Source organism: Staurois parvus, unplaced genomic scaffold, assembly GCF_062004578.1.
Source record: "Staurois parvus isolate SC_StPar_1 unplaced genomic scaffold, SC_StPar_1.0 ptg002564l, whole genome shotgun sequence".
NCBI lineage: Eukaryota > Metazoa > Chordata > Amphibia > Anura > Ranidae > Staurois > Staurois parvus.
The window spans coordinates 90,527-103,309 of record NW_028320360.1 but is presented as its reverse complement, the minus strand read 5'-3'; the positions used below and the strand labels follow the sequence as shown (position 1 = coordinate 103,309).

Here is a 12,783-nt window from a genome sequence, read left to right as displayed (position 1 = left end):
TGTGTCAACAAAAATGTTAGCATGACCCAGAGATTTCTGTAGGTCTTTAGCTGACACTCTGGGATTCTTCTTTACCTCATGCAGCATTCTGCGCTGTGCTCTTGCAGTCATTTTTACAGGACAACCACGCCTAGGGAGAGTAGCAACAGTGCTAAACTTTCTCCATTTGTAGACAGTCTGTCTTACCGTGGACACAAGAACATCAAGGCTTTTGGAGATACTTTTGTAACCCTTTACAGCTTCATACAAGTCAATAATTCTTGATCGTAGGTCTTCTGAGAGCTCTTTTCTGCGAGGCATGGTTCACATCAGACAGTGCTTCTTGAAACCAGTTAACCCAAACAGGTGTGTGTTTTTTAAGGGCAGGACAGCTGTTAGCAACACATCCAATATCATCACACTGATTGGAGTCAACGTTGGCTCACTCCTGGCTCCAATTAGCTCTGGGAGAAGTCATTAAGCTAGGGCTTCACATACTTTTTCCTCCCTGCACTGTGAATGTTTACATGTTATGTGCAATTAAACCATGGCAACATCTAATGTTTGTGTAGTATTATGTTCAGCAGACTGTGTTCTTCTATTGTTGTGACTTAGATGACGTTCAGAGCACATTTTATGCCCAATTCATGCAAAACTCCACGTAATCCCAAGGGGTTCACATACTTTTTCTTGCAACTGTAAACACAAATTTTGACAAGTCCTTTATTAGAATAAAAATGTGTAGTTCCACATCAATCACAATAAACGATGGCCGCTGACCCACATGGAAAAAAAACCTGCCACCCGCTGAACCTGACTGCTCCCGTTGATTACCTCTGCCAAAAGACATAGCAGGTTTTCCCTCTAAAGTAAACAAAGGTTTACATTTTATGCCCAATTCATGCAAAACTCCACGTAATCCCAAGGGGTTCACATACTTTTTCTTGCAACTGTATATACACTTGTCATTTTTTTTGTGAATGAGTGTGGGGGGGGGGGGTGGTTCTATGTACCCCATACTCATTCCCTTGGGGGGCAAAGATGTGGTGACTAGATTCCGATAATTCACCCCTCCCACACCCTCACAACCGCTGGGCCAGGTTTGTGGGGTAGAGGCCCTTGTCCTCATCAACATGGGGACGAGGTGGTGGTAGGGGGGAATTTCCCCCCCCATGTTGAGAAGTATGTGACCTGGTACATGCTTGGATAAGGGTCTGATATGGATTTTGGGTGAGACCCTGCGCTTTTTTTTTTTTGGGCAGTAGGTCCTCCAAAAAAATCCATAACAGACACCATTTTTTCTCTGTTGACAGCAGGGATGACTCGTTGTTAGGAAGCTGGCAGGTTCTGGCTCCTTAACAGCCAATGACTCATCCCTGCTGCTGACACCAGGGATGAATCACTGGTTGTCAGCATGCTGGCGGGTGCTGACTCCTAACAACCAATGAAACAGTGGATGCAAAAACAGACCATTTGTTTACATCCATTTACGTCCACTTCCTGAACAGACACGGGTATAAATGGAAAATCATTGTTTACATCGGTTTGCTCGGTTTTCATCTGTCAACGGATAGATGAAAAACCATAGTTGCCAACAGTCCTGATTTGTCTGGAACACTCACAGATTTTTATGTCCTGTCCTGACATGACCTTGTCCCGGGCTCCATTCCAGAAATCAATGCCAGCCATGGAGAGTCGGATTCAGAGACATTCCAGGCAAGCAGCTTGTGTGCTCATTGCAGTGCTCTGCTGCCAGGTGGGGTCACACAAGCAGTGAGGATCTGATCCCTCCCTACCTCCTCTCCCCCATTAGTGATCAACTATCACGAATTGGGACTCATGCCTTTGATGACATTCTCAAGGCGGAGCCTGCTGCAGTGCTCTCAGTGATTGGGTGGGACTCAAGCCGAGGGGGTGTGGCTGGCTTACAGTCATTGCACCTGGCCCACCCCAATCCAAGAGGATGATTAACCCTTTCATTCCTAGAAATTGATTTCTGGCGACTGGACATTCACCCTTTCATAGCTGGCAGATGAGGTGGAAGTGCGCAATTAACCCTTTCTTTGCTAGAAGATCCATGTGGCTTCTGGATCTTTATTACTGCACTTGCAAGTGTTTTAATATTGTTGTATCAAGTAATATCTTTGCTTTTTAAATATGGCGGAGGCTGTGATGGCCCATGGATGAGTTTTCAGGCAGGGGATATCTTACAGTGGCTCTAAGGTGCAGTATGAGCACCAGCCATGTTGGGGTAATAGTTGGCTGGGTGTTCTACTATCTATTTGCTCATTGAGGAGGAGGGAGGCTCCAGTTGTGTGCACATATAAATTGGGGTAGTGCAGGAGGTTGGATTAGGAAGGAGGCTTGTACCCCAAGGCGCACTAGCCTTCCAACCATTCGGCATACAATGAGTTGACATTTGTTTGTTGTTTGATGTGCCAGAACGAACTGCACTCCTGTGATCCATAGAAGTACATCCAAAAGAGCTTCGGCTGTTACTTCTCCTTTAAATTCATTTTTCACTCAGTACCCCATAATGACAAAGTTAAAAAATAATTTTAAAACGTCTGTAAATTTAATAAAAAGAAATAACTGAAATATTACATGTGCTTAAGTATTCAGATCCAGTGCCCAGGGCAAAGATGCCATACTACGCCCCCCTTCCCCATGTGCAAGCTGAGGGGATCCTACGCCCAGCAGGCACTCACTTGTCAAAATCGATGCCGCTGTCACTACTTCTGTCAACCTTGTAAGAGGAGGAAAATACCCCCATCCCTACAGTAAACCATTGCACCCAGGGCAGCTGTCCCTCCCGCCCAGCCTTTGTCCCAGCCCTGTTCAGACCCTTTATTCAGTACTTTGTTGAAGCACCTTTGGCAGCAATTACAGCCTCAGGTCTGTTTGGGTATGACAGCACAAGCCTTGCACACCTGGATTGGGGGATTTTCTGCCATTCTACTTTACAAATCCTCTCAAGCTCAGTCAAGTTGAATGAGGAGTGTCGGTGGGCAGCCAGTTTCAGGTCTCTCCAGAGATGTTCAGTATGGTTCAAGTCAGGGCTCTGGCTGGGCCACTCTAGGACACTCACAGAGTTGTTCCGGAGCCACAATATTTCTGAACTCATCAAGCAAAATGTTTTTTTTTCCCCAGACATTGGGTCCTCCTTCTCACCCACCAAAGTCAATCTTGACTTGGGCCACCAGGAACATAACATCAACAAAAATAATTTCAAAATGTTTGCTGGCAATTCCTACCTCCATGCTAATAGTTGTCATCACCCCAAATGGATATCTATTATCCCCAAGAGTCAGTTTTGTCATTTGAGGAAGAATTGTAGCCACTTGGACAATCACAAGTGAAGTGCTAACTAATAAATTCCCCGATCAAACAATATCAGAAGGAATTGGTACAAAAAAGCATGTTTGATGGGAGAGGCAAGAGGGACGTTTCTTGTGATGCATTTTCTTTACTAGATTCTAAGCTCCAAGGAGCAAGGCCCTCCTAACCCTCTTGTATTGAACTGTAATGTTGCTGTATTATCTCCTTTTATATTGTAAAGTGCTGAGCAAACTGTCGGCGCTATATAAATCCTGTATTATAATATTAGGGACTATGGAAACTATGCCCTTTGGCCTTGGGCTAAATACTTGAACTTGCTGCTATGTCATCTCTACCTAAGTGATTGCTTTTACTTGGCATCCCAAGGAAAATCTTTTTTAATGGTTCGTATTTTTAGTACTTTGCTTATGCAAAACATAGGAGACTGTCAGATGATCCAATTTCTCCAGAGTGACTGAAACCTCCTAGTAATTAGTTAAAGAAATGATATGCATTTGGATCCCCATTTCGTAGTCCCCTGGATCAGGGGCGGACTGACAACTCATGGGGCCCCCGGGCAATAGAGGATTATGGGGCCCCTGTGTCCTTGCCCAAACTCAAAAAAGCCTATGAAAAAGGTACCAGGGGCATCTCATGGGGCCCCCTACTGACCCCGGCCCTCGGGCAGTGCCCGAGTTTCCAAATGGTCAGTCCGCCCCTGCCCTGGATGCCTCCTCATTGGAAGGAATAGTTTCCACTCCAGCACACCAATCTAAATTTCATGATTTTATGTACTGAGCTTGAATATACGGATATTGTTCACACAGCTGATCGCATGTGATCACTGCTGATTATCAGTGCAGCCCCATCAATACAGCTTACAGTGCCCATCGCAGCCACCTCATCAGCGCCCAACACTGCCGCCTCATCAGCGCCCAACACTGCCGCCTCATCAGCGCCCAACACTGCCGCCTCATCAGTGCCCAACACTGCCGCCTCATCAGCACACATCAGTGAAGAACAAAAATTACTTATTTGCTAAATTTTATAACAGAAACTAAGAAAAGTTTTTTTTCTTCAAAATGTTCGGTCTTTTTTTGTTTGTTTAGCAAAAAAAACAGTGGTAATTAAATACCACCAAAAGAAAGCTGTATCTGTCCTAAAAAATTATAACATTTTCACATGGGTACAGCGTTGCACAAAGTATGAAAGCGCTGAAAGATAATTATTGGCATTGGCAGGTAGATGGTGAAAGTGGCCAGTATTGAAGTGGTTAAACATCGGATGTAATGCTGTATATGTTTTTAATAGATATTTAATAAATCTGTTTTTTTTTCTTTTTTTTTTATAAGTAAACCTTTTTTAGTCAATAATATATGCCCAAAAAAGTCCTTTGCTACAAAAAGCTTTCAAGCTCAATATGTGCAATACAGGAGGGCATTTAGGACACAGAACCTCTACCCACCCTTGTGGTAGAAAAAGCATATTGATCCTATTTAGAACCCCAAGTTACAGAGACCACTTCCTACAATTAAGTTTTCAAGGGAGTAAAATTTATTAAACAACTTCATACAAACAGATGGAAAGAATTCTTCAGAAAGATTGGTCTATTTTTATCCATTTTAACATTTCCAAAAACTAAACAGGTGCTAATAGTTCTCAGTAAACAGAACAGGAATGGGAGTTTCCATTGCAACCTCTGCTAGAGCTTCTCATCTTCCAGGCTCAGCACAAAGTCAAACTCTTCTGCAAGATAAAAAAAAAACAAACAATAGTGTCATTATCCACATAAAGCTGTAAAAAGGGTAAAAGATGAGATATGATTGATAGGTTTATTTATATCAGCAACTTTGGAACATGTCATGGTAATGAGCTATAGAGAAAGGCGCACATACAATGAATGGTGGGGGGGGGGGGTGTGGGGGGGCAGAGACAGCACAACCAAAACCAATATTTGCATGTTAAGCATGTCTGGGATTGGGAGAATGTGTATCCATGGCTTTGTGCATTTACTTAATAGGTGTGTCAGCTTTTGTTTCAAAATGCCAGCAAAAAAGCTCATTAAATTCTGAAAACCCATCACTAAAATCTCATATAAAACTTTACTTTGTTACCCCCGGTTCACATATCCACATTCCTGCGGTCCACGCTTTGCACGGGCACGAGAGCCCGTTCATTTGAATGGACTCCCGTGCCCCGGGACATGCAGGGAAGAAGTCCCTGCACTTCTGAAAACGCAGCCCGCACGGGAACCTCGGTTCCCAGTAAGGTTGCGTTTTCCAGTGCGGGCGGGGTGCTATTAGAACTAATGGCACCCACCCACGGGTCCGCATTCCTCTTTGTGGGTGGTTTTTTTGCGGATCCGCAGTGGCACCACCCACACAGATGTGAACCTAGCCTTAAAGGAGGGCGAGGGGTTAAAGATATTACATGTCACAACAGCTAAATCTGTGTCTGTATTGCATGTTCAAACCTCAATGCTATAAATATTAACATGCTATTAGATTTTTTACTCCAGGTGTATAGAACGAGTTTTGCAATTCTAGAGCAATGCTTACACAATGCATTACAAATTGATTAATCCCAATAAATTTTAGTCAACTAAAATACGACTAAGCTAAAATGATGTGTTTGCAACCACCGGGTGGCACCGTGGCTGCAACAAAAACTCAGGTATGTCTCAATTTTGAAAATCGAGAATGTTTTGTAAGAATAGAATGTGAACTTTTAATCACATACACTTAACACCATTGTCTGATAAGACGTACAGGCGTAAAATTTGTAAACCGAAACGCGGTTTCCCATAGGAATGCATTGAAAACCAATTAATCCGTTCCGGAGGTAAGAAAAAAGTAAAAAAAAAGTTTTATCTGTTAAACTCTTTATAAAGTGCACTTTAAAGGCATAAATACTGTACAGGGACATGATTAAAAAACATTTGTAAATGCATTGAAAACCAATTAAGACTTTTTCTGACTTACGGAATGGATTATCTGTTCAAAACTTCAAAAAAGTGCACTTTAAAGGCATGGGGCCGGCGCTATAAACCTCCAAGGTGCAATGCATCCTGGGGAAAAATTCGTAAACCGAGGCACTATTTTCAATGGATTTTCATTCGTAAACCGAAAATTACGTTAACTGAAGCGTTCGTAAACCGAGGTACACCTGTATTTATTTATTAACAAAACCTTTAAACCATATAATAAAAAAACTTCAAGCATTTCATAGGTAGAATGATGATATATTTCCCCAAATATTTAGTTGAGGTTCTCGGGTGTCATACAATCTTGCACATCGTCACATGATTCCTCCAGCTAATATACAACTAAAACCAAAACTATTCAAATGACTAAAATACGACTTAAACTAAAATGGCATATTAGTCAAATGACTATAACTAAATCAAAATTTGACATCATAATTAACACTGCCTGGCATCCCAAGTGTCTTTGGGCAGCTTCTCCCTTCGCAGAGACCTCTCGAGCGTAGGAACTTCATTCTCATTACATTCTGGATACACCTCGTACTTGTAGTGGTGATGATCAGCAACTAGTGGGACTATGATAGTGCGACGGGCAATCTGGCGCTAACAGACACTGGCTGGGAGGGACACTGACATCAATAGTGACACTAATACAGTAATTGGATATATTACTGTACACTTTACGAATGACATTGGCTGGGAAGGGATTAATCAAGTGGTTAACTGTGTGCCTAACAAATGTAATATGTGCTGCTTTTAAGAACAGTTCTGGCAGTTTTTTCTCCCTGCTTTTCAGGGGGACAAAATGACCAGAATGCTATCCTGTGTATTTGTAAACACAGAACTCTGTGCTGTGATTGGACACAGCCTATTAGCAAGTTTTAGCCAAAATCATTGGCTAAAAAAAAATATGTGCTGTGCCCAATCTCAGCACAGGTCAGTAGAGGGAGCACACATTAACCCGCAAACGCACAAGGCAGGGACGTACATGTACACGCCTGCAGCTGCCGACCGCTCGCAGTAATTGTGTGGTGAGCCAGCGGCAAGTGGTTAGGCTGGTGGGTTCAAAGAATACCAACTAATTCATATTGTGGTGAAAAGGGATTGCTGTAGGCGACAGCAAAAGTAGCCCAAAGTTGGGCTTTAAAGTGGAGTTTCACCAAAATGAATGTGGGAGGAAAGAAGACGGCGGAGGGTTTGATTACGGCTTTATTGTAACCCTATCATAGAAAATATCCTTTATTGTTGACCTTGCTGTGTCACCTTCTTACAGCGATAGGAAGTTCATTTTTTTTTTTTTTTTTTTTTTTTTTTTTTTAACTGGGCCCCTGTAGCTTAATGCCATAATGTTTGTATGCATCACATACTAGCACATTATGGCAGACTTACACGTCGAAGGAAGACCACCAATGGTGCTCTGTCAGTGCTTGGGTGCTTCCATCTGCACTCGGTCTTCCTTTCAGGTTCACTCCATTCGGCCTCTTGAACGGCCGAGCCATGACGACATCACTCCTGTACATGTGTACAGAAGTCACATCGCCATGGCACAGGACAGGTGCTGTAATGTACTCTGAGCTGCGTACGTGTGGCTTAGTTTACATCACCGCTGACAGGCAAAATAGAATAAAATTAGAAATGTGCCGCACTACTAGAACGATTGATGTTGTGCTCAAAACTTTATATAAAATCAATCAAATTTGTGTAACAAATATTAAATATTCAGTCCCAATAAACATCAAATTATCAACAGCACAGTCCAAAAAAAAAAAAAAATTCTTCAAAATCCAGTGATATGCCTTGTTGAGCGTACTTTTAAAATCACGCTGTTTTTTCACCATAAAACATAAATACCAACTGCTCACAAAAGAGAGATGACATATCACCTTAAAATTCCATACATATGGAGATCAAGGATCACGTTACCAACAGGCACATGCCACCACTCACTCAGCTGAGTTGAACAGGTGGACGTGATGACGTCACTGCCTCTGCTCAACCCTTATGCGTTACGTCCATGGGTGGGGTCTTCTCCAGAGGGTTTAATGACAGACAGGAAGAAGCTTTTATGGCAGAAGAGACCATCAGGGTCTCTTCTGTCACAAAAAAAACTCCCTGTCTACAGTATTTTTAGTTTATTACTGCTTTAAAACCTGCCCTTGACACCCAAAAACAGAAGTGAAATCAACACTTCCACCGTTGATCCCTACAGTCATTTATACTCACATCACTACTCTATTTGTGAAGCAGGGAAACAAAATAAAATACCTGGGATGGGGGAAGGCATGTGACACTCCATTTTTAGTCCCCTGTGACAGCATTGCTGCTTGCCAATTGGGCACACTAGTAGCCAGTGCAGTCACATGGGTAAGAAGAGAGTCCTTAGCCTTATGTAAGCAGGGATCATCCACTCGCTCCCATGATCAAAGTAGTGGCAGAGCAAGTATAGGCAGTTGCTGGAGCTGGCATTAAAGTGAAGCTGCTATTGCACCCTGCATGAGCACAGTTCACGAACTCTGAATGCCTCTCAGTAGAGGAGGCTCAGTGCTTGTACATATTTAGACACAACTGATCCAAAACCAAACTCTTAGCAGCACATTGCACCTTGCGTGAGGGGCTGTACGGACAGCCTTGCTCTGGTAAAGAGCGCCATATTTCGCAGAGGGCCATCCGATGCCTTGTGCTTCTGATGTAGCTGCTTCAGCTCTGCCAACGGGATGTAACGTCCCAGCATCCGTACAAACTGCACGTCCACCTGGGGGGGGGGGGGGGTAAACAAACCGTAGTCAGCTGTGGAATAAAGACGTATCTCCCACCTTTAGTCTGAAATAGCTGCAGACACAGGGCATTAGGCTCCATTGCACTACCTACAGTGACAGTTTTTCCAGGCTGCACAGATAATTATACATCACATTTAAATGCAATGGAATTTTTGGATGGCTAAAACCAGAAAAAAAAAAGATCAGCTAATACAATTGCAAACACTTTCCATGAGGGCACCTGTGCAGGCTCGCTCCCGAGCCGCCCTGTCTGCATCCATTGACACAGAGCACATTGACACATTGCATCTGATTGACAACTGCTATTAATCTTCCCAGGGAGGAGGAAGACCGCGGTGAGACTCACTGCTCTTGTACACATCGCTGGATCAGATCGAGCTTAGGCAAGAGTTGGAGGGGGGGTGGCTGGGGGGGATTTTGCAGCACAGAAGGTTTTTCACCTTAATGCATTCTATGCATTAGCCTGGGTTCACACTGATGCGGTGCGGTACATCGCATGTGATTCGCACAGGAACCGCACCACATTCACATGCGATTTGTGTGGGCTGTGATTGGAGCCGTACATTATTATGTTTGGCTCTAATTGCACCGCACCCACACCAAAAACGTGCAGGACCCTTTTTTGGGTCCGCAATAGAATCGGATCGCACGGGTATTCACACCTATGTGATCCGATTCTGCAGATTGCACCGCGTTTTGCGGACCGCTGTCGGGGTGTTGTTAACTTAACATACACACCTGCAGCGGTTCGCATGAACGGGGTGAGATTCTGATGCGGTGCAGAATTCGCACATAAAATGCTGCAGATTCCACACAGCATCAGTGTGAACCAGGGCTGAAAAGTTGCTTCTTCGGGCATTTGAGCTTTTTTTTCCCTCCATGTTAGCCTCCATGCACACTATAGGCGGTTTCAGGAGTTTAGTGGCAGGGGAGTTTACAGGCACAAAAAATAACCCATCACTTGTACGTTCAGAAAAGGAGCTTTTGTGCATCAAAAACCCTCAAAAGCGCCCAAAATGTGTGGGAGCGTTCCCATGTTAATACATTCTAATGGCCAGAATTCTGGTTAATAGAATGCATTAACGCCAGATGCGGGAACGAGCATTAACATGTATGCTAAATGGGGCTTTTTGCTGCGTTTTTTGATGCTGAAAAGTTTTAAGCATGAGGCCTAAAGATGAATTTTAATCTGCATTGTTTTCCTTATCTGGCTCCTCCCTCCCCCTTCATTAACATGTTTTCTTATTGTATAAAATCATTTTTATTGAAAATAGTAATAAATATGCTTAATTCTATCATCTGTTTATAGGCGGCCATAGATGGAGCGATTTTCCTTTCTTTCAACCAAGGGCACAGTCAGTGTTGAAAGGTCCCGTGGAGCCAATGAGTTCTCCTGGTTGGGGGGGGGGGGGGGGGGGGGAGGGGGTTTGCAGGGGGAGCCGTCCCTGCCAGGAGAAGAACACAGTGATTACTGCTAGCGGCTATAATAAATGTAAAATTCGACAGGCTGGTTACACCCAGGTTGATCGATTGATCAACTACCGGGCAGCACAGTAGCTAAATGGTCAGCACTTCCGCCTGGCAGTACTAGGGTCATTGGTTCGAATTCCAACCGCAGCACCACCTGCCTGGAGTTTGCATGTTTTCCCTGTGCCTGCTTGGGTTTTCTCCGGGTACTCCAGTTTCCTCCCACACTCCAAAGACATGCTGGTAGGCAGGGGCGGACTGACAACTCATGGGGCCCCTGGGCAATAGGGGATCATGGGGCCCCTGTGTCCTCACCCACACCCAAAAAAGCCTATGAAAAAGCCAATGAAAAGGTACCAGGGGCATCTCATGGGGCCCCCTACTGACCCCGGGCCCTCGGGCAGCGCCCGAGTGCTCAAATGGTCAGTCTGCCCCTGCTGGTAGGTGAATTGGCTCCTGTCTAAATTGGTCCTAGTATATGTATGTATGAATGTAAGTTAGGGACCTTACACTCCTTAGACTCTACACTCCTTGAGGGTCAGGGACTGATGTGAATGTATATATATTTGTAAAGTGCTGTGTAAATTGATGGGGCTATACCTGTAATAAATAAATAATAAATAAAACTTAGGTAGATTCAGCCTGCCTATACATGGTTCAAATCATAACCGGCCCCTGCTGAACCGGCCAGGATTGAACTGCCTATGGCCAGCTTAATTCTTGAGAGTAGGTGCGTACATTGGGGCAGGCTGGTAGGGGCCCATAATACTATTGAGATGTCCTCGCCTCGGCACTCACCATGGACCATTTTGGATTCTCCTGGCTGCTAGAAGCATCATAGTGGGGATTCTTAGTATCAAACTGAGTGTGGTCTGGGTACGCCTCCTTCACGATCTATGGTTAGGAAAAACATTTCTTAAAAGGTCAGCTGAACACATACCCAGCAGGCTCATGTAAAAGAGGCTCCACTTTCAAAGACAAATATACTCAGAGGATTCTTTATTAGGTACACCAGATCATTGGCGGGGAATCCTGTGTGGTCAACAGGGTTGCTGACCGTGCGTACATTTCAGGCGATTTACAAGCTGTCCATAAATGTCCGGTACAGACAGCGGCCACCTATAAAAAAAACACAGGCCTCGGGACAGCTATGGAGCTCAGCGCCTTTTACAAATAACTTAGCAGAAATGGGGGGGGGCATGGTCGAGCATGGCATGAGAGCGAGGATGGAATGGGATCTACTTCACTGGCACTGCCATCCTGCTGCCAATGTGATCCCCAGCCACAATAGAGGTGCTGCTCCATCCTCTGCCAATCTGCCTTTGCCTGCCTGACCACTGTGCCCTCCAGTGTAATCTCGGAGCTGAAAGGATGACACCAAAGCAAAAGCTCTCTGATCATCTCATATCATGTTCAGTGTCTGACCATCCCTTGCCCCATGTTCTCAGTCTGTGATCATCTCTTGTGCCATGTCCACAGTCTGACCATCCCTTGTGCCATGACCGCAGTCTCAGGCCATCCCTTGTGCCATGACCGCAGTCTCAGGCCATCCCTTGTGCCATGACCGCAGTCTCGGGCCATCCGTTGTGCCATGACCGCAGTCTCGGGCCATCCGTTGTGCCATGACCGCAGTCTCTGACCATCCCTTGTGCCATGTACGCAGTCTCTGCAGCATGGGAGGGACATTTCTGAGAGGAACACACAACACAGCTGCAGAGTAGAACACCACACTGGGCTCCCCATTTTTTGTGATATGGCACTGCAATGCTTTAACTGATAATTGTGCGGTCATGCACCCAAATTGAATTTATGTCCTTTTTTCCCACAAATTGAGCTTTCTTTCGGTGGTATTTGATCGCCAACAATTTTGAGAAAAAAAAAAAAAACAATATTTTTGACTTTTTGCTATTAATCATGTCCAGTAAAAATTTTTTAAAAATTTCACACTTCCTGTTTTAGGGTGGCTCCACTCAACAGATGAACAATGGAGACAACATTGGACAGCAGAAATATCAACCTGCTACGGTCAGTATTGCTGGCTGGTTGATGCTTTGCCCGCACACAGAAGCAAATTGTGTTCCCACACGGCTGCTCTGAACAACCTTTGCTCACGGACATAATTTCTTTACCGTTTGTGGATTTCCTGTCTATTAGTTTTATATATATTTATGTATTGCACTTTACCGTTCCACTTGATACATTTACTTTTTCATTGTGATATTAGGGCTGCACGTTTATATATATATATATATATACACA

General features: G+C 44.2%; 1 protein-coding gene across 5 annotated transcripts in view; it reads right to left on the bottom strand.

Moving 5' to 3' along the window:
- Nucleotides 1–4,828: 4,828 nt before the first annotated feature.
- The window catches only part of LOC149430643 (thymocyte nuclear protein 1-like), a 59,407-nt gene continuing 51,452 nt past the window's right edge, over nt 4,829–12,783 (bottom strand). For all 5 annotated transcript variants that reach the window (XM_089666152.1, XM_089666153.1, XM_089666154.1 and 2 more), the window contains 3 exons: nt 11,323–11,418; nt 8,882–9,032; nt 4,829–5,043 (listed from right to left, as the gene is read on the bottom strand). In XM_089666152.1, coding sequence (XP_089522278.1) covers nt 5,000–5,043; nt 8,882–9,032; nt 11,323–11,418 — 291 coding nt within the window. In that variant the 3' untranslated portion in view covers nt 4,829–4,999. The remainder of the gene's footprint in view (nt 5,044–8,881; nt 9,033–11,322; nt 11,419–12,783) is intronic.